Here is a 27230-nt window from a genome sequence, read left to right as displayed (position 1 = left end):
AACTAAACTTAACTATTTTGAATAAATGATTCGAGTTTTGAGTTTAACTCCATTAAATCACGGCCACTTTCACCACTCTTTAGCGCATCTCTACACAAAATAATCCTTCTTTCTTTCTCTTTTTATTCAAAACACACAAAAGTAAATCAAGCTTTTCAAGAAAGACCACGTGTGGGTATTAAAATTGAAAACATGTCTTGCACAAATAAATAAAAAAAAAAAAAAAAAAAAAAAAATTGTAACTTTTTTTTTTCTTTTTTTTTTTAAACAAAGCTAGTGTTGCAATGATTTTCGAAAATGTGGGCATAAATCGTGTATCCCACTTCTGATGTCGGAGAACAGGAGGATGGCTGATAATTATTATTCATCTTTAGCCGACATCAGAAGGTAGTAATTAATAGGTAGGAACTTTAATCCATGTTCTTTACAAATAGTTCTCAGTAACGTATCGCACATGGAAACCATCAACGTAACACAACCAGATCACCCTAACCTAACCCTACCTATGGTCGCCTCCAACCACCCCTCACAGCGACCCCTCACCTCACTCTAAACTAGCTAACCTAAGCTAAACACTACATCGTGTGATTAGGGCGCAATTGCTATTGCAACCTCTCAATCAAGTCACGACCTACTCCGTTATCTAATCATCTCAAGGTAATCAATCACAACTTCATGAACGCTCTTAAAAGGATCATTGCATCGACTCTCTTACGATCTAAACCAGATCTTATAATTGACTTCTCATTACTAATTCAGAATATCGCAATAGCTCTACCTTCTCCACTCTGTGCACATCTGCATACAGAACACCATAGCATCGTGCGCCACACGCGCCACGACTACTGTCCACCCAAATAAGCGATCACAACAGAAACCAGGTAACTAGAATGTAAGCTATTCGATCTCATGGGCAACTCATTGTCTAATCCATTTCAACATTACACGAGAGTCATCAATGATTCTTTACCAACCGGGTTATACGATTCTAAAGCGGGTACCTACTATCAAAGTTAACTTCAAGTTACTATCACACTAAGCTATCACTTCAAACTAATCATTATCTCAACTGCGGGTATATCTCCAATTACACTCTAAATCACTAGCGTCTGCAGAAATAACCTTAACGGATGTCCTTATAATAATCTATCCACTGAGCCAAACGTTAACTCACGAATTACTCTAATATTCACCAATAATTAGTATTCCATATTCGTCAAACAACTACGCGAACATTATTAATAGTGCTTTGCAGACAAAGTCACCGGATGGCACTAGATGTTACGATTTAACACAATGTACATTAGCATCGAACAATTACTGTTCTAACTATATCACAATCACCGAATTAAATATCACGATTAAGAAACTACCTACCTATCTCAAAGAATAATAATTAGCTAAGCTATAATCTGATACTTAATTAATTTAACGCGAGAGAAAATTGTGAACGACAATAAAATTCGTGCGTGTCAAAGTCCAACTCTGACAACTAAAATAAAGATGGCTACCTTCCGTAGAGTAAAACTCATACGTTTCTTTTCACGGAGTCTATAGACAGTAAGAACTCTTTCAATATCGACCCTCCAATATATAGGATATATTTTGAATGGGTGTTTGGATGTTTGTTACTCAATCACGCAAAAACAGCAGAACGGATTTGGATGAAATTTGGAATGGAGATAGATTATACCCTGGATTAGCACATAGGCTACTTTTATCCCGGAGAATCAAAGAGTTCCCGAGGAATTTTGAAAAATGTAAATCCACGCGGACGAAGTCGCAGCCATCAGCTAGTAACAATATAAATAACAATATAAATAAATAACAACACAGTAACTATAGGTAGGTACCACATATTTTTGCCGTAGGTAAGTAAACAATTTCGCGCGCACGTTTTGATTTATTATAGACGAGTGAGCACCGTTTTTCTGGTACATTTGCCTCATTAAAACTTAATATTATGTCTACTTACCCGCTTAATGAATAATAATTTAATTTGTATGCGCAATAATTTTATTCACCATAATTAATTTAAAGAGTCGTTGCACACGGCGAACTTTTTTACGACTGACAGAAAAGTTTTCAGGATGCAATGTTTTCAAGAACGCTGGCAAAATCGAAGACAAGTGATATATGTACTAATGATTACTGATATGATTTCACATAAGAAATACGGGAATTTCTAAAAAAATATGTTCATAAAAAGGACTAAATTAAAAATCTTGGACCTACATAGCATTTTTTGGAGATCTGTACCCGAAGGGTGCCAACAGGACCCCATTACTAAGACTCCGCTGTCCGTTCGTCTATCCGTCCGTCCTTCTGTCTGTCAGCGGGCTGTATCTCGTGAACCATAATAGGTAGAGAGCTGAAATTTTCACAGAATGTGAATTTCTATTGCCGCTACAACAAAAAATACAAAATTGCCGCCATGCAAATTGAAAAAAATTAAAAAGTGTAATTTCTTGTTCGATGGTACACAACACTTCCTGTGCGAGTCCGAGAGCGAGAGGGTGACTGACTGACTGATTGATCTATCAACGCACAGCTCAAATTACTGGACGGATCGGGCTGAAATTTGGCATACAGATAGATGCTTTGATCAGCTAAGAAAGGATTTTTGAAAATTCAACCTCTAAGGGGGTGAAATAGTTTGAAATTTGTGTAGTCCACGCGGACGTAGTCGCGGGCATAAGCTAGTTAAAAATAAAATGACAGCTGAGTAGCGAGTACCTAAACGTGACCTGGATCTGGGCCAGACCCAAAACAATTTCATAATGTGATCTAAATTATAGCCTAGGTTTAAAATAAAAATGCATCGCGCTGAGCTGCGTTCAAAAGCCGAACTTGAATAATTTAATCCAATTTTAATTGGAGCAGTGATTGACTTTAAACTTTAATAATTTTTCAGTGCCCTCTTTTATCGATGACAGCTTGACAGTCGAATTGCTCTATAGCGGTAGAATGACAGCTACAATGTCACGATCGCAATCACCTCTGATTGGTTGACGCTCGCTCACTATTGGCTGCAATGCACAATATACCTATACTTAGCTATGGCCACGGCTCAACCCAAACCCTAGTGTTGGATCTTTGACAGAACGTCAATTCAAGGTCAAGCCGGAGTTCACTCACTCTCGTTCACTCTACTCAAACTCTCATGAGAACAAAACGGAATTTTATTACCCGCTATGCCCTATATTCGTTTTTCGAATATTATATGTAGGTATGTACATACGAAAACATAACCTGGTAGAGATCTCTCATACAGATAAGTGCTTTCCTGTCCACTTTTACTCTCGTTTTCTCTTTACTGTAATCGTTTTTGGTACAAATGGTTTAGAGCCTCTGAGTGGACTGAGTATCGAAAATGGTTGACGGTTCAAACCCCGCCCGTTGCATTATTGATTGTCGTACCTACTCCAAGCACAAGCTTGACGCTTAGTTGGAGAGGAAAGGGGAATATTAGTCGTTTAACATGGCTAATATTCTTTTTTTTTAACTTTTTTTTCTCACTTTGCTCTTTTTAAAAGACGAATGTGTGTTGTAAGATTTTGCCGGTAAAAGCTCTACTGCTAGGCCCATTAGGGTATGTAGTGTATTTGTCTGTATGGAGTGCACATCAATTTTGAGTTACTATGCCAAGTGTTAGCGAGTTTAAATAACAATCTAAACTTTCGAGCAGTGTTATATCAGAGTGATTTGTGTGAAACGCGACATGAATTGCGTGCAGAATACAGTTCGAGACATTTTCACTGAACAAGATAAAGAGGTGTTTTCATTGCACTTCTTAGCAGTCTATATTTATCACAAACAACACAAACACTTGCCACCAAGAATGCAGTTACCGCGACTCCCACTTCCCGGCAACGCACACCCTCAGCGTTAGCATACCACGCTGTGAGACTTTGTTAAATAGGTCTACAATCGATGTATTACAGTACTATGATAAAAAGGTATTCACTAGACATCCACCTACATACCAATATTTATGTCATAATTAGGTGATAAATAAAAATATTATTTTTTGTCAACCGTACGTACCATTTTCCGTGGCTATGACGTAATTTTTAACGGTCGCGAACTGCATTCTCTCAGTGGTTGTGTAGTACACTCTATTTATTTAGTACTAGATGATTCCCGCGACGACATCTCGGTGGATTTAGGTTTTTCAAAATCCTAAGGGAAGTCTTCTATTTTCCGGGATAAAAGTAGTCTATATCCGTACACGGAATGCAAGCTATCTCTAATCTCTATACCAAAATATAGATGATGCCGACGACTTTATTCATGTGCATTTAGGTTTTTAAAAATCTTGTAGGAATTCGTTGATTTTCTGGGACAAAACCCAAGTCCATCCCTGCGATGCAAGCTATCTATGTACCTTTGAAATTTTTATCATTACTGTTATAGCGGCAATAGAAATACACATTCTGTGAAAATTTTCATCTCAACCTACGAGATACTGCCCGCTGACAGACTGAAGAACGGATGTATGGTTTAGTATGGTCGCGTTGACATCCTGGCGTTAGTGAACTCATCCGTATTTGATTCGTATTCGTGTTTTTTATGTAGGTAAAAAACGGATCGCTTTTTTTTGCTTATACAAAAAACACGAATACGAACCGAATACGGATGAGTGCACAATCACCCTTCGGGTACCTACTACGGGGTTCTAAAAATAAGCCAGCTAAAAATACAAGTGAAAAAGGGTCTCTATTTAACTGTTAAAGCGGTGCCAGAGTGTTATGTAAGTTACCCATTTGCGTACGTAATATTGTAATAACCGATTAATAATAGTTTTGTAAATCTTTCAATGACAAACAGACGTTTGAACTGGATTTATAGCTTAGAGTTTGAGTACTGTAATATTTTAAAGCTGTCTTACCTAAGTGAGTACGAGTAGGTAGGCACCTATGTGTATAGAAACAGAACGCTAGCAAAAACTTAGCGTTATTGTTATACTACCTAAACACAATCCAATATCAATAACCATTTGCCTCATTTTATAGTTTTAATGATTTAGTATTTTTCAAACCCGCAATGTATACCGTGCAAAACTCGGGTCAGTGTCCCGCCTACGACCCGGCATTGACTCCGAGTGGCCTTCAAACGCAACGTTCGTTGACCTCTAGCGTCAGTCAGATGTTTTATTTCAGATGTTTTTTGTTATTTACCTAACTAGGTACCTACAAAAATAAGGAAATAATATAATATTTATTTAAGAGTATCATGTAAGTACCTACCTACCTATTGGTTTATTTGATATCGTGTAAGAATATGTTTTATATTTATTTATTATTATTGATTATTATTATTGTAAATTTTAGCCGGATTAAAAAGGCGTTAATTTCTAGGTTATGCAAGCTACTGGAAGACTATATAAATCTTGCAATATATTTTTGCTATTCTATTTTTTCACAGTGTTTTTTTCTTATACCCGGCTTCAGATCCCTGCCTTTCATCAAGATCGATTCAGCCATTTGGCATTGAATAAGTGACTGATAAATGGACAGACATTTTGGCATATAATTAATTATAATAATACTTATTTATAAGTACATCGATTGGATAACCCTCGTCAGTAATGTCATGGTGGATTTGCATTTCAATACGAGTCGGTTTGGTTTTCATTAAAATTATTTCTTGGTAAATTCTTTATTGTTTTAGTTGTGCTGTGACGTCAACAATATTTGTTAGGCCATGATTAACCCATCTCCCGCTCACTACGAGCACAGTAGGTCTATTTCGTAAAACCTGCATCAATCATCATTTAACATGGCTAATATTCTTTAAAAAAAAAAACATTATTAGAATCTCAATTATTGTTGTTATTAGCTGAATTTGTGCGATTCTCGTTGCAACAATGAATGCATTGTAGCCAATAGTGAGCGGGCGTCAACCAATCAGAGGTGATTGCGATCGTGACATTGTAGCTGCCATCGAGCAGCTGCTCTCCTCTCAGAACGAGAAGGGTTTAGTTAGGCCATAGGCCGCCACGCTGGCGAATTGGCCAGCAATTCTGCAATTGCAGATTGGCAGATTTTGCACACCTTTATGGAGAACTCTCAGACATGCAGGTTTCCTCACGATGTTTCCCTTCACCGTCAAAGCAAGAGTTAATTAATTGCTTAAAACGCACATAACTCCGAACGTTAGAGGTGCGTGCCCAGGATCGAACCCCCGACCTCCCAAATTGAAGGCTTAGTATAAGTTTTGCGGTATTTGCCTTTATTCTCACTTACCTCGTAGGACCATTGTAGAAATAGAAGAAGATACAATATAGGATTGTGGCCTTTCAGACATAATGACTTACCTGAAAATAAAGAAAATTAAGTTAGTGCGATAAAACTTGAAAATAGCCTTATCTAATTAGTGTCTACTGTTTAATTACTATACAAAATATGCCCGCGTGGAAGGCTAATGCCAAGAATAATGGCTGCATTTCTGCGCTGGATAGCCAGGCTGATCCGTTGCGCAAAAAAATGAGCCAGCCATTCTATCACCAGATGAGGCTAAATTTCTCGTAAAAAAAAATTGCACTAATACTCCATGGCTCCAGGGTCGCCACGGCAAACGGAACAGAAATGTAACTGTCATATTCGATAAGAGAGGCATTCTTGCGCCGCTTGCTGTTTCCAGCCATTTCTGCTACGGCTCCCGGTCTTGATGTTGTCTCCCTGATATGACACAGGGCCAATGTGTCGACGTACGTTGCGTCCCACATTAGCGCCCGTCACATTTGTTAGTTAGTTAGCGCACATTAGTTAGTACGCATCTGTATAAACTTAATTATTCCTCTTTATAATGCTCTTTATAGCATTAGTATATACCTACTACCTATATCTAGGGAAAAAAATTGCCATTTTCCACCACAATTACCGAAACTTTCTTAATAATCAGAATAGCCGCTTTAATAATAAAAGGCTAGACAAAACAAACCAATGTTATCATGTTACCTAAATTTTTATTCGTCTAGCACAAAAATGCACTCTGGGGCAAAAAAACAAACAAGATTTTGACGTTAACAAAACGTCGGGTCGATGGACTCTGCGGTCTTATAGATCTCGTTTGTAATCAATACAACTGGTTCTGATGGTGACTGTACTTCCGATAAACTTGAAATGAGAGCGTACGGAGCAGCTTGAAGCAGTGTACCTACTCATGATTCACGACCGCTTCAAACTGCGACTCCTTACAGGAGAATTCATAGTCAAGATAGGGGCGATTCAAACGACATGTCTCATATTCAACCTTTATCCAATGCATTAAGGTTGTGTATGATACGTCATGTCGTCTGGATCGTCCTCTAAAGAAGCCCGAATTCCAGTGTGTTGTTTAAAAAAAGACAGATGTAGGTATATCTCTGTCATAAGTCTGTCTCGTTTTAGTCAAAGTGCACTCTATAGATCTCAGCCCTTAGATGAATTATTCTCTCAGCCTTAGTGTCTGCTGTAATTAGCAGTGTAATCATCATGTGATCATCATGTGTGGTACTTTTTAATTCAATTAAATAAATTCATTTATATATTTTTGTTTTCAAGGTTCTTATAATTTACATATAATTTATATAAATACGTTTTTGTTTTGTATAATAACTTACACAATAACACGTAAGTACTATATTTAGTGTTCGATTTTTAACAAATTTTTAGTTCTATGTTCTTTTATTATAGTAGGTATATGTGTTGTTTTATAGTGAGTCCGTTACTAACTACGTACACGTCCGTTACTAATAACTGCATTTGTGCACACTTTTTTTGGAGAGTGACTAGTTTTATTCGTGGCTTGTATTACTCAATTATCAATTATTGACATAATCTGTTTTGTGATGGTTTTGTGTGTCCAATAAATAAAAATAAAATAAAATATCATGATGTTTACCGGTAAAGCGAATGAAACGTTACAGGTGCGTTACTGCATAAGCTGTGATAGCCTAGTGGTTAGAACGTCCGCCTCCTAATTGATCATGATGATGATGATAGGTGCGTGCCCGGGATCAAACCCCAGAACCTCTGAATGGAGACGGATATCTTAACCAGTATTGTTTACTTAATAGCTTACTATAAAACATGGATATTCTTATGAGAATTAAGTATACGATGCGCGCTATAGAAACTATAGGAAGCAAAATGTTTCCTAGACATCTTTGCATCCTCTCATTCATCATTCATGAGGTAAAGAATACGCCTGCTGGTAGTAAAGTAACTGCATGGGAATAGTAGGTAATAATAAATATGCAGCAGCTCTATGAAAAATTTAGGGGTAGGTAGAGGAGGTACTATTTTAATAACTCGATTTTTTTAGTAAAGGTTTTGCATTTTGGAGTTTTGTTTAAAGTAGGTACTATTTTTCAAAGATATTTAACATTCTAATGCAGTAGCATGAAAAAATGTCGAAGATGGAAAATTTCAAAATTCAGTAACTTTTACTAAACCGTTCGAAGATCTAACGAGAAAGCAAAGGGGAAAGGTGGAAGGGTACACTTTAATAAAGAGTTCAATGATTTACTTAATTAAAATGAAATCAACTGAGAGGGGTAAGCTCTGATATAAAGCAGACTATTAAACGTTGAAAGATCTATTTAAAAGAATGGAAACATTAACTCGAACGTCCATTAATCTTTACTAAAATGTTGCAAGATTTTTACTTATTTATAAAAGCGCGAGAAACCATCAATGTGTCATACTTAGTAAAAAAAATATGTAAGCCATTAATCATTTTTAATAATATAATAAAAATTAAGTATTAAATAACGTTTTAAGGGCTTTTAATTAATATTCTTTAACTAGCATGAGATAACTCCAATATCGCATCGTATAATGTAGTTCACTCCGTTTACGCCTAAAAAGTTCGAAGATCTATTTATAAAATAGACCGTTATGACCACTGATAAATGTCAAACTACAATGGCAGGTGGATCCAAAATATGCCAGAATGTATGGTTAGTAGTGGAGGAACTACAAAAAATATTGGCTCCATTCTGAAAAGTTCGTAGATCTATTTGTAGCAGATGATCGTAAATGTCAGTGCATTTCGATGATAAAAAAAATTTAGACAACACATTTTACAGTTTTGACTCTACATTTTTGATGCGCCATTCATCATCATCATAATCATTATCAACCGATAGACGTCTACTGCTGGACGTAGTCTCTTGTAGTGACTTCCACACGACTCGGTTTTCTGAATCCAGCGACTCCCTTTTTGTATGTTTGATTTGATTTGATATTATGTATTCTGAGGCTCTGGGTCCGGAGTCCGGACCTTGAATGTAACTTTTGAAGGTAGTTTTTTAAGTTAATAAAGCACCCGGTCTTAACTCGCAAAGTTAAACTTCAAAAATGTCTGATGCCTATACAAATATTGGTTCAAAATTGGTTGGTAAGTATACCCAAATGCAATACACCGTTTTTGTTCCGTCGTCGTGGGTATAGAAATATGGAACGATATTTTGTGAACACGTCACGCTATTGTTAATCACGATACAAAAATAGAAAGTGACTATCTATAGGTAGAGATACAATACGGTAACTCTCGGCGCGATTGATCTGGCGAGTGTCGCGTGACCCAGAAAATTCAGTTCACAGTTTACAAACGAGAAATTCGTTGACTCTATTTTTCTATGCCAGTGTTTAAAAAAGTGTTCGTTTAAAAGGTTTGGACCAGAGCCCTGATGAGTGTAACTTTTCAACTTTAACTGTACAATACAGAATCCATACTAATATTATAAATGCGAAAGTGTCTGTCAGTCTGTCTGTCATCCGTCTGTCTGTCTGTCTGTTTGCTAGCTTTTTACGCCCATCATATCATTTATATCGATGGTTATACGTGCCAAAGGCGTTCCAGATTTTAGAGGTTCGTACCTACCTATCAGAATTAATGTTGGACAAACATTATACTCGAGATCTAGATTTTAGAATCTGTTCTTTAAAATTAAGCAGATGAATTTTTGAGCTGTAAATTCAATTATGCCAGAAGTCAGTAAACAGATAAGTGAAAATTAAAATATTTAGGACGATTACACACGGCTGAACCTAGTTTCAATTAAGACGTTCTAAAAATTGGGTTTGTAAAGCAGACTAAGTAAATATGAACTCTCTATTTACACCGACAGTTAGTAAACAAATGGGCAAACATTAAGAAATTTAGAGCGATTTTATTTACACCTAGCTGGAATATTAATGTTTCATTTGCATTGTTTTAATTCTAAAATTGAGGTATTTAAATCAGATCAAGTAAACGTTTCCAGTGACATATGGATCCCGACATGGTCGCTAACTATAGGCCTCATAAGAAAGCTTAGTCACTCAGCGGGCGATGGAGCTTGAGCTATGCTTGGAGTTTCTCTACGTGATCAAATCAGATAAACCAGAGTAACCGACATAGGTCAACGGATTGTGAAGATGAACTGGCAATGGGCAGGCCACACAGTTCAAAAAACCAAAGGCCTTGGAGTCGTAAGGTGCTAGAACTACAATATGCTACTCGTGTGCTAGAATGGCGAGCTCGCACCAGAAAGCGCAGCATTGGATTTTTTTTTTATTTAGATACAAGTTAGCCCCTGCAATCTTACCTGGTGGTAAGTGATGATGCAATCTAAGATGGATGCGGGCTAACCTGGAAGGGGTATGGTTTCTATACTTGGTTACCCTTTGGTTTCTGCACGGCATCATACCGGAACGCTGAATCGCTTGACAGCACGGCTTCGCCGGTAGGGTGGTAACTAGCCATGGCCGAAGCCTCCCATTAGACCAAAAGAAATTTATAAATCATAAAATTCCAAACCCCTGCCCCGGGAATCGAACCCAGGACCTCCCACTAACAAGACCACAGTGCCTTGCCCTCATTCACCGATTGCCATCTCATGTCACAACCAGTCCCGTACTATTATGACTTGTTTGATTGGAACTTGGAAGCCGAGAAACAAAGAGAGAGAAATCGAAACCGAAATAATTATAGAATGGTCGGATCTCAATAAAAGTTCCAAAGGGCGGCGGCGTATCAAAGAACACTTGTCTCGAGATTTACTCGTAATATTGTTCTCCATAAAACTGAAACCATAATATATTCAAATAACTTTCCAGAACATTACCTCTGGGGTCGACGTACCGAAGTTTCCTGACACTTTGTATACTAGGTATAATAAATCAGGAAAGGATAAACAAACTCATTTAGGTATTTTCGTCTAGGAACCCTTTGTTCTGTCGCCACCAGAAATTAATATTCTGCGATGAATTAAATTTTTATTTTTTTGTGAATTTTATGCGGACATCGAAATTGACACTAATAAGGAGAATTTAGGATAGATAATGTGCAAAAATAGGAAGGATATGTCATCATCATGATCAACCTATCGCCGGCTCACTACAGAGCACGGGTCTCCTCTCAGAGTGAGAAGGGTTTTGGCCATAGTCTACCACGCTGGCCAAGTGCGGATTAGCAGACTTCACATATTATGGGTAACTCTCAGGCATGCAGGTTTCCTCGCGATGTTTTCCTTCACGTTAAAGCAAAAGATGGGCGGAGGTGTTTAGCAGACCAATGAGATAAGTAACTTACTTATTGATGAACTAGCTTATGCCGGCGATTTCGTCCGTGTGGACTCCAAAAATTTTAAGACACCTATTTCACTCCTTTAGGGGTCGAATTTTCAAAAATCCTTTCTTAGCAGATGTCATAATAGCTATCTGCATGCCAAATTTCAGTACGATTTGTCAGTCAGTCAGTCAATCAGTGAGTCAGTTTTTCCTTTTATATATTAATAGCTTGTGCCCGCGACTTCGTCCACGTGGACTACACAAATTTCAAACCTCTATTTTTACCCTCTTAGGGGTAGAATTTTCAAAAATCCTTTCTTAGCGGATATCATAATAGCTCAATCGGTCTAGGAGTTTGAGCTGTGCGTTGATAGATCAGTCAGTCAGTTTATCGTTTTATATTTTTAGATTTAGATGACGTGATAATTTCTCATGTCATCTGTCGATAAAAACTGCCTCGGAAAATCGAAAAATCTGTTTTGCCTGCTGTGCACATCTCCGCTCCGCTCCGCTTGAGTGGATACCGGGCCTAAATATTGTATTTATGCAGGCTTAAAAAGAGGTTCTATTAGTTAGCATGCTAACGAAAGCGGAAGGAAGTTCGAACGCTGCACTGCAGACTTGTGCATGTTATAAATTATAATTAAAATAGCACTGGCGCAGTCTTGATCCCATACGATGACTTTCCGTTGTACACAATCTCTAAACTAAACTAAAATGACACGTCTAAATCTATTGCTATCCCTTTCATAATGTTGCTTGCGGAAAAGGATAGCACTAGATTTAGAACTGTTAATTTAGTTTAGTTTAGAGATCGTGTACAAGAGAATCAGCCCCAATAACTAAGTAGCTTTTCCTAGTATCTTCAAACTTTATTAATTACTAGCTTATGCTCGCAACTTCTTCCGCGTGGACTACACAAATTTCAAACCCCTATTTTACGCCCTTAGGGATTGAATTTTCAAAAACCCTTTATTAGCGGATGTCTACGTCACAATAGCTATTACCTGCATGCAAAATTTTAGAAACTCCCTTAGAAACTTGTTAATTTCCCTTGACGGCTCTCTCTGGGGCATACTTTGTTCTGTGGAATATACATTTCCTAACATCGAGGTAAACGCCCTGTACATAGCGGTATGAAGTGCGAACTATGCTAATCAACCGAGATTTAAAATTCAAGGAAAAGTAGGTTGGAAAGGAAAATTCTGTAGATAGTAATATTAAAAACTAGCTTTTTCCCGCGACTTCGTCCGCGTGGACTACACAAACAAAGTCCTATTTTACCCGCTTATTATTATTTTTGAAACATCCTTTCTTAGCAGATGTCTACATCATAATAGCTATCTGATGGATGCCAAATTTCAGTCCAGTAGTTTGAGCTGTGCGTTGAAAGATCAGTCAGTCAGTCAGTTCCCTTTTATAGATATAGATGCCCGCGATTTCGTCCGGGTGTATTTAGACTTATAAAAACCCATGGGAACTCTTTAATTTTCCGGGATATAAAATAGTCTATGTCCCGTCTCCAGGATGCAAGCTATATGTGTTGTACCAATTAGATGGTGCCCGCACCTTCGTCCACATGGATTTATGTTTTCCATAAAATATCCCGTGGGAACTCTTGGATCTTCCTCGGGATGTACCAAATTCCGTCAAAATCGGTTTAACGGATGTGCCGTGAAAAGCTAGCAGACAGACAGATATACTTTCGCATTTATGATATTAAGTAGTGTTCTAATGGAAGTACATATACCTATACCATACTCGTATATAATTGCGAAAACTTTTTACGCAAGTAACATTTTATTTTTAGGCTTCCCTAATTTTTCAAATGGAGCATTAATATTCAACATAAATTGTGGCTTGTGCCACTTTTTAGGAATATATTTATATATATGAAACACAGCAGTCGTTGACCTAATTTTTTTTTGTGTTGTCTGTCGGTCTGTCAAGAAACCTACAGGGTACTTCCCGTTGACCTAGAATCATGAAATTTGGCAGGTAGGTGGGTCTTATAGCTGGTATTAGGGGAAAAATCTGAAACCCGTGAATTTGTGGTTACATCACACAAAAAAAATTAAATTGTGGTCATAAACTAATAATTATTATGTATTTTCAATTTTCGTAGTAAGATAACAGTGGGGTAGATATCATATGAAATGGCTTCACCTGTGCATTCTAAAACAGATTTTTATTTATTTTTATGCATCATAGTTTTTGAATTATCGTGCAAAATGTTGTAAAAATAAGACTGCAGTACGGAACCCTCATTGTGCGAGCCTGACTCGCATTTGGCCGGTTTTTATTTTTAAAAAAGTAGTATGGAGTACCTATTATCTACTAATATTATTTGGTCAGTGAAATAATGTACCCAGGAAAAGTAGGGTGTCATAATACTTTATGATATATAAGTCCCGCAAATTGCTAATGTTCGTGGCTGCCATTTTAGTGACGTCAACACTAGACGTAAGTTTCGAGCTGATGGTATATTTTATTTCGGCTGACGTAAAAATGACGTCATTTCAATGTTAATGAGACATGGTTCCAGCGTAATAGCAATTTGCGGGACTACATATAAAATTGATGAATCCAATTCGTGCCAAGTTTATACCTACAATAATTCATAGTATATAGCACTTAACGTCAACGAACGTCATTTTCTTTCCACTTTCATACATTTGTAATCACCACTGTCATCTAGAATCCAAATGGAAATATTCGAAAGCTTTCAAATAGATTAAAGGAGACATTTCTAGAAATACCTACAACTCACTAAAACCGTCGTAGATAATAAATGGTTTTAGGTACATTGCATATAGTTGATGTACGCGGCCGGCGTGGATTTAGGTTTTTAAAAATCCCGTGGGAACTTTTGATTTTCTAGGACAAAAGTAGCCTATCCGTAGTAGCCCGTCCCCGATATGCAAGATATCTCAGTACCAAATTTCGTAAAAACATTTAAACGCATTATTCTTTAAAAACCTTCCAAGTGCGAGTCAGGCTCGCGCAATGAGGGTTCCGTACTACAGTCGTATTTTTTCGACATTTTGCACGATAATTCAAAAACTATGATGCATAAAAATAAATAAAAATCTGTTTTAGAATGTAAGGTGAATACCTTTCATATGATACCCCACTTGATATAGTCACTCACTTCGAAAGTTGAAAATACTAATTATTAGTTCATGACTACAATTTAATTTTTTTTGTGTGATCTAACCCTAAATTCACGGATTTCAGATTTTTCCCCAAATGTCAGCTATAAGATTTACCTACCTGCCAAATTTCATGATTCTAGGTCAGCGGGAAGTACCCTGTAGGTTTCTTGACAGACAGATAGACAGACAGACAACAAAGTGATCCTATAAGGGTTCCGTTTTCCCTTTTGAGGTACGGAACCCTAAAAATCCCGTGGGATCACCACGATTTGGGAATGCAATTCCTTAGAGCATCAGGGCTGAGGAGTTGAGTCTTCGAGTTCAAAAAGTCTTTACTTGGTACTTACCTCCAATATCAATTTAAAACCGTTTTCTAAATCCTATAAATTTTTGTGGTCAGATTGCGTTAATTAATTAAGTTTGTTATAATGTCAATAAGTTTCTGCTTTGTTGATAATTAGTAATATTAGGTATGTAAAAATAGTTATCCTTATCTAATAAAGTAATAATTATTATTGTTATTGTACTATATTCAGATTATTTTAATAACGTGATAAAATGTAATTTAATTTTAAAAATATGTAGTTAACGATATTTTTTATCAAAATATACTCATTAGAGACCTTTATTTAAATAATTGCTTGCATTCGCTTTAATGAAATGCGCACTCATTAAAAATTCATTAATGCCCCCACAGGAGTTCGGCTTGCACGTGCTTCAAAAGTAGATATTGCTTTAAATTGTATTGATAAATAGGACAAAGCAACATCAGTCACGAAAAAGCGGCGCATTGGCTACTTCTCGTTTTAGTGACAACTTTCAAATAACTTAGGCTGTGATCTATAGGACGCACTTTGACTTTGCTCAGACTTAAGATTGAATTAAAACGAGACAGATTTATGTGAGAGATAATAAGCTCTGTCTCGTTTTAACTCTGTCTTAAGTCTAAGCTAAGTCAGAGTGCGCTCTATAAATTTTACCCTTAGAACATTAGTAAGCTATGACAAAGATAGCTGTATTAGAAATTCCTTTGTTCCTTGCGCACCTCGCATTCTCCTGGACATCGCGGTTCACGAGCAGAGACCTATTGAAAAAGGAGCCCGGAAGGGCTTCGAAACTAGTCGGCCATACTTCGACAAACACGTGAGTTTAGCTGACATACATTTATATTTATAACCAAACACCCAGTCTTCGAAATCTTGATTAAATTGTATGTAGGTAGCTGTAACTAAAATGGTAATTTAAAAAAAACCTTATAGCCGCTCTACCTTTTAGCTTACTCTCTTTTACAAGTATATTGAAAGCATCATTTGCTAATCCCCTAGGAGAAGGTATCATTAGTCAGTTGATTAATGATAAAAAATTACATAAAAATTACTAGGTATCTATTACCCTTCGGGAACTAAACTATTAACCCCCTTTTCGGTCTAAATTAATTTATTGTTTAACACGAGTCGTTTGTCAAGTTAACTAACCCTTTTTTAGGGTGAACAGTTTGGCGACTGACCGCGATGTCAGCTGGGGGATTCTAAGGGACAGCGCCAACCGGTAGAGCCGAGATACGGAGTCTTTGAAGCCACACGGCAAAGCATGAAGGTTCTAAGGGGTAACGCCAACCGGTAGAGCCGAGACGCGGAGTCTTTGACGCCACACGTGAAGCATGAACTGCTTCATATAAAATGTTCTTGATGTTTTGAATCCGTGCCTCGTCCGCGCCTCGTACGTGGCACGGCCCGCGCCCGCCACGTGTTGGTATAAATCATCCCTTAGTTGGAAGGAAAAAAGAGAACATTAGTAATTATAATTACTAATTAGTCATGTTCAACACGGCTACGTGACAATTTAAATATGGAAGGGAAAATTAACTATAAATGAATAATTATTGAGTTTTGTATCAAATGAAAGGTCTTATTGTATAGAATACCAGCTTCTGCTCGCGGCTTCGCCCGCGTGGCCTACAGGAAACAAATGGCATTTTTTTTAAACATAGGACTTTCTTATAACCTTTCAACCCTCATTTTAACCCTTTAGATCCGTAAGATTTTCGTAAAAAATCTTAGCTGACAACTACCTCTAAATAGAACCTACCTTCTCAACTTCAAGTTCACAATAACAATAATCCCCTATTTTACCACATTTAAGGGGGATTTTCCAAAACCACTTAAACAGATTTTATTATTTAAAGCTGACTACCTAAAATATGTTGATCTCACGTCTGTTACTTTAAAAACAGAACTTTCATATAACCTCCGACCCCCATTCCACCCGCTGGAAGGAAGGGAAGGATTTTCTGAAAACCGTTTCTTAGCTGACACCTAAGTCTTATAAAGAACCTACTTTCCAAATTTCAAGTTAATTGACAATAATAAAACTTTCCTATACAAACTTTCATCCCCTATTTTACCACCCTTAAGGGGAGATTTTCCAGAATAACTTCTACAGGTTTTTATTATTTAAAATTAATAACCTAAATCCCGAATTTTATGTATCTATCTTTAAAAACATAGGACTTTGATATAACCTTCCACCCCCACTCCACCCTCTTGGGAAGGATTTTCTGAAAACCGTTTCTTAGCTGACACCTAGGTCTCATAAAGAACCTACTTTCCACATGTTAATTAACAATGATAAAACTTTCCCATACAAACTTTCATCCCCTATTTTACCACCCTTATGGGTGAATTTTCCAAAAAACCTGAAACACGTATTTTTTCATTTGTGACCGAAAACCCAAATACCAATTTTCGTGCAAATAACTTGAAAAATGACGGACTTTCATACAAATTTCCATCCCCCATTTAACCCACTTAGGGGTGGAATTTCGAAAAATACTTTCTTAGTGGACACCTACTCTTTACAAAGAATAGACCCTCCAAATTTCATGTCTTTAGGACCAGCGGTTTAGGCTGTGCGTTGATATATATGTCAGTCAGTCAGTCAGTCAGTCAGGACTTTGAATTTTATATATTTAGATGAAAAGTGGTATTTTCAATAGTTTTCCAGGATTTTAGTTTTTCAACTTTAAATTTGAGTGTACGTGCCACGTGGATACATTCTATGAATGCATAAAATCTCAGATGAATTCATTTCCCAAGTATTAGGTTATTTTCCTCTGAGACGAACCCAAAGTGCGTTGGCAGTGCGTTGGCAGTCCGGTGTATTCGTATAATATCTTGGAGCCTGTCGATATGTGCTGAGGGTAGCCTCCGAACCCCCTTTAATAGGTAGAAATGCTACATAACCCGAAGTTTTTTTAGTTTTTGCTTATTTATGCTATGTTAGCAGAGACTATCAACTCCTCGGTGTATGTTACATTGTATTTCATTTCGTATGTTTCTTGTTTGTTTTAGGTACATTATTTACTGACCTGGACTGATACCGGAAAATCAAAGAGTTCCCACGTCATTTTTAAAAACCTAATTCCACGCGGACAAAGTCGCGGGCATCTGCTAGTATTTTACATAATACAACTCTTACAATAAAGATGTTGGCGTTAGTCCATATTAAACTGTGGCATTACCCAAAATAACATTTATATACAACTATAAACATAAACAGGGTTTGCCGGTAGCTTATATTTTTACTACTGCGGGGGCTTAAGTACTTTTCCTTATCTTTAATTTAGCTTCACTGTTAATTACCGCTAGTATAGTAGTGAGTCAAGTAGGATTAACATGGTAAGGTAGTCTCTACATACTGCATAGCCCATAGCGTCTACGGTCTTACAACTACAATTACCTAATTAACGAACCTAACTACTCTGATGTTCAGTGGATAGACGGATCTCTATGGAAACGATTCTAAATCTGTATAGTACGTGAAAATGACTCCTCACGCGCCATTTAACTCTAAGGGTCAACTGTCATGTCAAAAGTACGGTTCACTTTTAAATTAAGGACTAAAATCGTTCTTTTTTTAAATTAAACTAGCTGCAATCGGACCTGGTGGCAAGTGATGATGCAGCCTAAAATGGAGCGCGCTTGCCTCAAAGATGCCTATTCTCTCTTGACTTGAAGGTGCCCATATTATGATTGGAGGGGAAAACTGATGCTGGAAGGGTGTTTCAAATCTTAGCGGTTCGAATTAAAAATGAGGAGGCAAAACGCCTCGTACGTATCCGTGGAATTGAAATTTGACACAAAAAGTTAAAATGGCGCGTGAGGAGTTAAATTTTACGCGCTATACTACTTATGCCTATTCTAGAGCCAACGAGATAGCGTTTATGACATCTGTCAGTTACATTACATACATACTGTGCATTACAAAATAATTTTTGTGTGCCCTCTCGCACGCATTTTACAGGGCGACAAGACTATCTAGGCGCATTGCGAAAATCGGAACTAACGTTGCCGTCAAGTGTCCCCTTTGTTCTTGTTTGAATATTCTAAGCCTTTGTTCTCCATCAGCGCGGCCGCGCCCCCCAGTCAATGTTATTCAAGTGTCAAGAGAGTAAGTGATATCTGACAACGAAACGTCAAAAACGCAATCTCTCGTTGGCTCTTTAATCCATCCTTTTCTACGCCTTGTGTTTAATAAAACTTGGTCATCTCTGTTTATTTCCGAGTTACGTCCATATTATTGACACATTCTCGTAACGTTTGCGGAATTATTTAGGAAATAAGACGACATTGGGCAGATATCTGCCTGTAACTTTTATATGCGTAGAGAGACGTAATTAATTGCATGTCCATTTATATGTTTACTGCCGACTCTGTGGTCTGTGTTTCATCTGAGGGACTTTTATTTTTACGTAGGTATCCTACCCACTCACTAAGTAATACGATTTATTATTCGTATTCACATGCTCCAAACTCTATAGATCCCAGACTAATTCTAAAAACTTACATAAATCTACCTTTTCCCGTGACTACTAACTTGGATTTAGGTTTTTTACTTAACAAACCCCTTTGTTAAATACCCAAATACTCACGTGTGAAATTTCAAGTCAAGTTTCTTGACGTGATAGGTGTATTTAATTGGTTAAGACCTGGTTAAGACGCACACAACTTAGGAAAAAGTTAAAACTAATTTTTAACTTTTTGAGTTATGTGCGTTTTAAGCAATTAACTTTTTTTGAGTTATGTGCATTTTAAGCAATTAAATAGTATTATCACGCCAATAAACTTGAAAAATTACCTTCACCTCTACAGATGGTGCTCAGAATCGTTCCTCGGACCTCCTGAATAGGAGGCGGACGTCTTAACCATTAAGCTATCACGGTTTATCTAACTTTGTATATCTTATCTGTATAGCAAATACTTTAGTGGCAGATAGACCGTATAGTTTACTTAGGTCTTTCTACTACTTTACTAAACAATAATTCTACTCGCTCGACAGTCAACTCCCGGTAGTGGGCACTTGACATGAACCATTTATGGATTAAATATCAGCGATCGCAAAACCGGACAAAGCCAGTAAAGGCGGCAATAGTAGTCTTCAATAATGAAATGCAGATCGTTGAATGCCCTACAGCCACTACCGAGAATATTGCTGTAGCGATTCTCAAAACGGATGCATGGGAAATTGGAGTCGTCTCCGTGTACTTCGAGGACAGCCTCCCCTTGGACCCATATTTGACACAACTCAAAAAGATAGTAGAAAATTTTGAAACAAAATATATTTTAATAGGGGGGGATTTTAACTCATGGAGTCCATGGTGGGGCAGTGACTCAGAGAACCATCGAGGTAGAGAAGTACTCGGAGCTTTCGCGGAGATGAATCTGAACGTGTTGAACGAGGGCAGGACTCCCACCTTTTATACAATAAGAAATGGCAAGGAATTCAAAAGCAATGTGGACATCACCGTATGTAGCCAGGAACTCTTAGGGCTAATTGAGGGGTGGAGGGTTGACGAAGGTATTACTAGCTCGGACCATAATGCAATCGTATTCACAATAAAATTAAATAAGTCTAAACTAAAGAGGCAACTAAAAACTACCCGGCTATACAACACAAAGAAAGCGAAATGGAACTTATTTAGGCAAGAGTTTAGAAAAGAATTAGAAAAGAATAATGTAGGCGTAGAAGAAATAGAAAAAATACAAACAGAGATACAATTAGAGGAAATAGTAACCAAATATACAAACAGCATAATCGAAGCATGTAAACTTGCAATACCTACCATTAAAAGGAAAACTAAAATAAACTTACCTTGGTGGACACCAGAGCTAGAAAACCTGAAAAAAGAAATGATGACGAAGAAGCGTAGAATTAAATGCGCCGCCCCAAGCAGGAAACAGCACGTCATCGACGAGTATTTGCAAATAAAAGAAACATATACAATAGAAGCAGACACAGCGCGAATTAATAGTTGGAAAGAGTTTTGCAGTGCCCAGGACCGTGAGAGTGTATGGGATGGCATCTACAGGGTTATAAGATGTACGGCCAGAAAATCGGAAGATCAACCTCTCGTAAAGGAAGGAACCGTTTTAAGTCCAATTGAATCCACCAGGTTCCTAGCTAGTACTTTCTTTCCCCAGGATGTGGAATCTGACGATAATTCCAATCACAGGAAAATGCGTGAAAGGGCTAGAAGCATAATAGAACCAACGGAAAATGAAATACAGGATCCTCCCTTTACGAGACAGGAACTAAAGTATGTGATCTCAACTTTTAACCCTAAAAAAGCACCGGGAAGCGATGGTCTCACAGCTGACATTTGCGCGGAGGCCATAAGTGCCGACGCAAGTATATACTTGGCTATTGTCAATAGGTGCCTCGAAATATCATTTTTTCCGGTACTCTGGAAACAGGCAACGGTAATAGTTCTAAGGAAGCCCGGTAAATCCGACTATAGTCAAGTAAAATCGTATAGACCCATAGGACTGTTGCCGGTGCTCGGAAAGGTATTGGAGAAGATGATCGTGAGGAGAATTCGATGGCACTTGTTGCCAAAGGCTAATCCGAGGCAGTATGGCTTTGTACCGCAGCGCGGTACCGAGGACTCCCTCTGTGACTTGGTGCAACATATACGGAACAATCTTGATAATAAGCTTATCAATGTAGTCGTATCACTAGACATAGAGGGAGCCTTCGACAGCGCGTGGTGGCCCGCGGTGAGATGTCGCTTACTGGACGAAAAATGCCCCCTGAATCTCAGGCAAATTGTAAATAGTTATTTGAATGATAGAGAAGTCAGAGTTCGCTATGCAGATAATGAATGTACCGTTTCAACAACGAAAGGGTGTATCCAGGGCTCAATAGCGGGGCCCACCTTCTGGAACATCCTGCTGGATCCCCTCCTAGATACAATAGAAAAGGCCAAGGTACATTGTCAGGCGTTCGCCGACGACATCGTCCTGGTGTTCTCCGGCGGATCAGCCGCAGTGATAGAAGAAGAAGCGAACCGGGTGCTGAGCCTTGTGTATGAGTGGGGTGTAGCGCACAAATTGAAGTTTGCACCACATAAAACAAGCGCAATGGTGATAACCAAAAAACTCAAATACGACACCCCACGCATACACATGGGTGGCACCCTGGTTCAGCTAGTCGAAGAAATTAAGATTTTAGGCCTAATACTTGATAGTAAATTAACTTTTAATAATCATATAAAATACATTTGTAAAAAAGCATTGAATATTTATAAACCACTTGCACGATCAGCTAAAATTAACTGGGGACTGTCCGCGGAGGTCATTAGGACGATGTACGTCGCTGTAATAGAGCCTATAATACTTTACGCGTCTAATGTCTGGGCTCCTGCTGCCAATAAAATAACGGTTCAAAAATATCTGAACACCGTACAGCGAGGCTTTGCACAAAAAATGTGCAAGGCCTACCGTACGGTGTCCCTTAACGCGGCGATAGTCTTAACCGGGACTATACCACTCGACTTGAGAGCTCTAGAGACGAAAGAGCTGTACGAAGCTAAAAGAGGAAAGCCGCAAAGTATTATCGGAGACAGAGAGGTGGAAACCAAAGTGTGTTTCTTGGAAGCAGTACATCCAGCCAGAGAGGCAATCGAGGATTTCGTCTGCCTCGAGGACTTGAGTGCCGAAACTATCGGGGAGAACAGCATAAACGGGCTGAGTATATTCACGGATAGAAGCAAAATAGATGGAAAAGTTGGTGCAGCGCTATCATGCTGGGAAGATGGTAATGAGATACGGAGTAGTAAATTTCTCTTGGAACGCTACTGCTCCGTATTTCAAGCCGAACTATACGCACTGTACAAAGCTACCGAGTACGTCCTAAAAAGCAACAAACCATCCGTGAACATACTCAGTGACTCAAGGTCAGCCTTAGAGTGCATTAAGAATCCGGGCACGTTTCACCCTTTGGCATTCAAAATTAGAAAAAATTTGACTTTATTAAGAGAAAAGGGAAACACGATTAGGCTCTTTTGGATAAGGGCACATGTCGGAGTTGAGGGCAATGAAAGAGCTGACGCCCTCGCTAAGGAGGCAGCCAGAAAAAAGAAAACTGCCCCCAACTACGACCAGTGTCCCTTGTCATTCATAAAACAGTCCATCAGACAAACAACTATAGAGACTTGGAACAAAAGATACCAAAATGGTGAAACGGCGGCCTTGACTAGGCTGTTCTTCCCGGACGTTTATGGCGCATTCAAAGTTGTCAGAAAGACTAAGTTAACACCGATTCACGTTCAAGTGCTGACGGGACATGGAGGCTTTGGGCAGTATTTAAAAAGATTCAAGTGCAAGGATGATTCAGCTTGCGACTGCGACCCAGCAAACGAGGAATCGGTGTTACACTTACTCTTAGACTGTCCCATATATGGGAAGGAACGTTTTGAACTGGAACAAAAGACAGAAGTGCAAATAAGGAAAGAAACGCTGGAAGTACTGCTAAGAGACAAAAAGTGCCAAAAAGCATTTTTAGAATACTGCACCAAAATAGCGAAATGTACTATAAAGAGAAATAAAACTAAGTAAAACTGTAAATATTTTAATATATATTATACTTGTAAATATAGATCTATAGTTGTATGCTTATTATAAGAATAAATGTATATACTTTGATTAAAATTTATAGGTATAATATAGTTAATATAGAAAAACAAACTGTAAATAAATAATGTAAGAGAATAACAAAATGTAATACCCAAAAAAGAACTCTGACACAAATCGGAGGATTTCCGATGATTTTAATAAAAAAAAAAAAAAAAAAACTATTCTAGCGTTGTTCCTTATATAGTCCAAAGTAGGTAGTAGACACAATGAAAAATGAAATATTTAACTGACTAATCATAATTGTTAAATGTTACTTATATAGATAACTAGGTATCTACACAAGTGCAAATGTCTACGAGAATTCTGTAATATTCAATATATATAGTGAATATTAATGAGATTAATTAATTACTTAATATATTTAGTTAAATAATATGCTACATAGTAGACTAAAACTGATCTAAGTTTTCCAATCTCTAATGATTTTTTTAAATTCTACCTTTGATCTACTCTCGCTCTAAAAGAAAAACAAAGTTTAAAAAACTTAAATGAAATAATTTTTATTTAAAACTGGGTTAAAAATCTAATAGTAGTTTTTTTGCATGGGTATAGATAAAGACCTGGAGAGTGACATAGGCTTTTTATACCGGAAAATCAAAGAGTTCCCACGGGATTTTTAAAAACCTAATTCCACGCGGACGAAGTCGCAGGCATCAGCTAGTTTTACATAAATCAGCCAAACGTTCAGAGTGAATTATTTCATGTACACAAAAAAGCTTTTCTCCAGTAAGCAAGTCATACGCATAGCATAACACGTTTACTCGTAAGTTTAGCAGATTAGAGCTTTCTAATACAAACTTACCAGACCGGTTGTCCCTTCATGGCGTTATCCAAACACAGGGGCATCACCCTCAAACACACAAATAATCCGAATCGGTCATCTCTGTCACAAAACTCGATCAAAATTCAATTAAGCCCACAACACTTTTTACTCGTCTTTTCACCGAGTCAGCCAACGTACGACTGGCGTCGAGTCAGACTACATACCGTACCGTGTACTACGGTATCAAAATGCCTAACGTAAAATCGATTCGTTGAAAACGTAACTCTAGCTGAAACGAATATAAAGTTGTATTTCGTTTGGTTTCTAACGAAGCTTGAAATTGGGGCATGCTTTTTAAAAGTAAACTCTAATGTTAACGAGAAAAAGTTGTGTGTCGTGTGTATCGGATCGGTGTTTACAACAGTTCGGATCGATCGCGTGTTAAAACTAGATGCGGAGGAAAGTAAGTAGGCGCATTTCCATGGATGCTGCAGGTTTAGGTTAGGATTTACGTGCGACGCGGTCAACTGTCGCATCTGGCGGTGTAATTTTAATAAAATATGCATTTTGTACCATCTGGATCTACATTTATAATGACTTTACTTTGAACTTTGTGAGTTAGAAAATTTAGTTATTTCCCAATTTATCGCTCCCGTGAAAACTGTTTTAACTCAAAAAGCTCGCCTTTTCAGTTGACCTTATTTTTGATCCCTGACTCGATCGATCATCTATACGGGAATAGAAATGTAGCAACTTTTCTCCATAATATTTAATATTATTAGTTGATGCAAACGACTTCATCCGTGTGGATTTAGGTTTTTAAAAATCCTGTGGGAACCTTTGATTTTCCGAGACCAAAAGTGCCTAGTCCTTCCCCGGAATGGAAGCTATCTCTGTGCCTAATTTCGTCAAATTCATGGATGGGCTATGAAACGCTAGCAGTGAGACAGACAGATAGACAGACACACATTCGCATTTATGATATTAATATGGATATTCAAAACAATAATTTCCTTCTAAATATTTCTACAATTTTAGTAAATTTTGTATACTTATTAGTTATTATAAAAAAAAATGTCCTTAGTTTCTGAAAAAAGTTTTTCATATTTAAGAGTTAGAACTGTTTTCATCTAGGCATGCGTTATAGTTTAGTTATTTCAAAATTTCTCTAATAGAGCTTTTGGGAACTTTTATATGTATAAAAAAATAGATGCTTGTAATATTATTAAAAGTCTATTTTATTTACTTTTCTATACTTAGCCTCTTTTAGAAGGTAGGTAAGTAAGTGTTTTATTTGTTACTTAAGTTTTTTTAAAATATTGGAACATCTTGGAAAGGGTAGTATACTCTAAAACAGATTTTTATTTATTTTTGTGCATACCAGTTTTTGATTTATCGTGCAAAATGATGAAAAAAAAATCGAGTACGGAACCCTCGGTGCACGAGACTCGCACTTGGCCGGTCTTTTGTTTCTTAAAAAATCAAATTTTTGAAATAGGTAACTCGTTGTCGTTTTATTTTAGCGTTTAAACTATCGTGTCATATTTATGTTAAGTATCATTTTTTTCTAAAGACTGCACCACTTTTAATTAATTGAAATCTCATTCAAAAGCATATTTCTCATTCGTTAAAAGTTTATTTTTAACTGATCTCGTTTTGAAAGCGTATTTTCAGTGCTGCGGGCTTTTTGTCGTTTCGAAGTGGTTTCAAATGTCAGCGCTTCTGCAATGCCGCGAGGAGATTGGGATAGATAGGTATATCCAAATTCCATTTCCAATCCAATCCCGACATTCATTTTGTGATACGTAGACAGATTCGATTTATAGAAAAGGTATGGCAGAGGTGTTCCAGCCTCCAGGCGATAACAAACTTTTAGCCTTTTAGGTAAACCAAATAAATACGTTACCTATTCAACTATTGTTTTCATTATGCAAAAAAAATGTTTACTTACTATGAAGGAAATTTTTACACATTCACATAGATCCTAGATCGCAACTATTGTGCGGGTTGAACTGCTTTGTCCAAAAACTATCTTATAAAGTCAGATTCTCATGATGATTTTAATATACCTATTACCTATTTAATAAGGTATCACTCGTGGGGGTAAATCAAAAGATGTTAATGTTCCCGAGATAGGCCTAACATTCTCTGTATAGCGGTAAGAATAAGTTTCATGTACTAAATTTAAATCGTACAGGTCTAATTTACATTTTATTTTTAAAATGACCGTGACACACAGACAGGTGGTCAGACGGACTGGACGAAACTGGAACCATACAGACCTACTATTAATATAAGTCAAGGAACAAAAGATTATCAAATTGACTCTATAGTCTATCCACAATCAATACTTTACGAACATCGCTTTACGGAATGAATTTCTATAAACAAATAATTACAGAGTAAGTAAATAGATGATTTGAATTGAAACTAGTTACTTACTTATCCCAACAAAGGAAACTTGGTAGCTTTTCTACGTATTTTCCCGTTTTTTCCATTCGTTGTTTTTAAACCCAGGGCCAGATCCGATACTTTGGGGCCGACTGGGTTTTCCCAGAGGAACTTTTATTATTTATTTTTTATAAATTTTTTATTTATTTATTTTAGCAATTAAGGACGTAATTTTTTTTAATCTGGTGCGTTTAGATTCTAATTGGTTGAGTGCAGCATGTTAGGTACATGCTGCAGAATTAATAATATTGAGTGTGAAACTAAAACTGAGGGTCCTTAACCTTTTTAACATAGCCCAAATCGCAGACTTGTCGTAGTGGTGATGGCCGTTGCAGCTGAAACTCCT

The 27230-nt window shown here is 37.4% G+C and overlaps 1 protein-coding gene across 2 annotated transcripts in view; it reads right to left on the bottom strand.

The window, feature by feature from the left end:
* Window positions 1-27230, bottom strand: part of LOC117986807 (uncharacterized) — a 93952-nt gene that overhangs the window by 41554 nt on the left and 25168 nt on the right. Inside the window, exon 1 of one of the 2 annotated variants that reach the window (XM_034973713.2) lies at window positions 24473-24621. The exons of the other annotated variant lie outside the window; for it this stretch is intronic. Within the exon in view, the coding sequence (XP_034829604.1) occupies window positions 24473-24516 (44 nt within the window). The 5' untranslated portion in view covers window positions 24517-24621. Of the gene's footprint in view, window positions 1-24472; window positions 24622-27230 lie in introns of those variants that run through there. 2 annotated transcript variants of the gene reach the window in all.

This window comes from Maniola hyperantus, chromosome 12 (genome assembly GCF_902806685.2).
Source record: "Maniola hyperantus chromosome 12, iAphHyp1.2, whole genome shotgun sequence".
Taxonomy (NCBI): domain Eukaryota; kingdom Metazoa; phylum Arthropoda; class Insecta; order Lepidoptera; family Nymphalidae; genus Maniola; species Maniola hyperantus.
The sequence above is the reverse complement of the archived record's forward strand: the minus strand, read 5'-3'. Positions and strand labels throughout refer to the sequence as shown.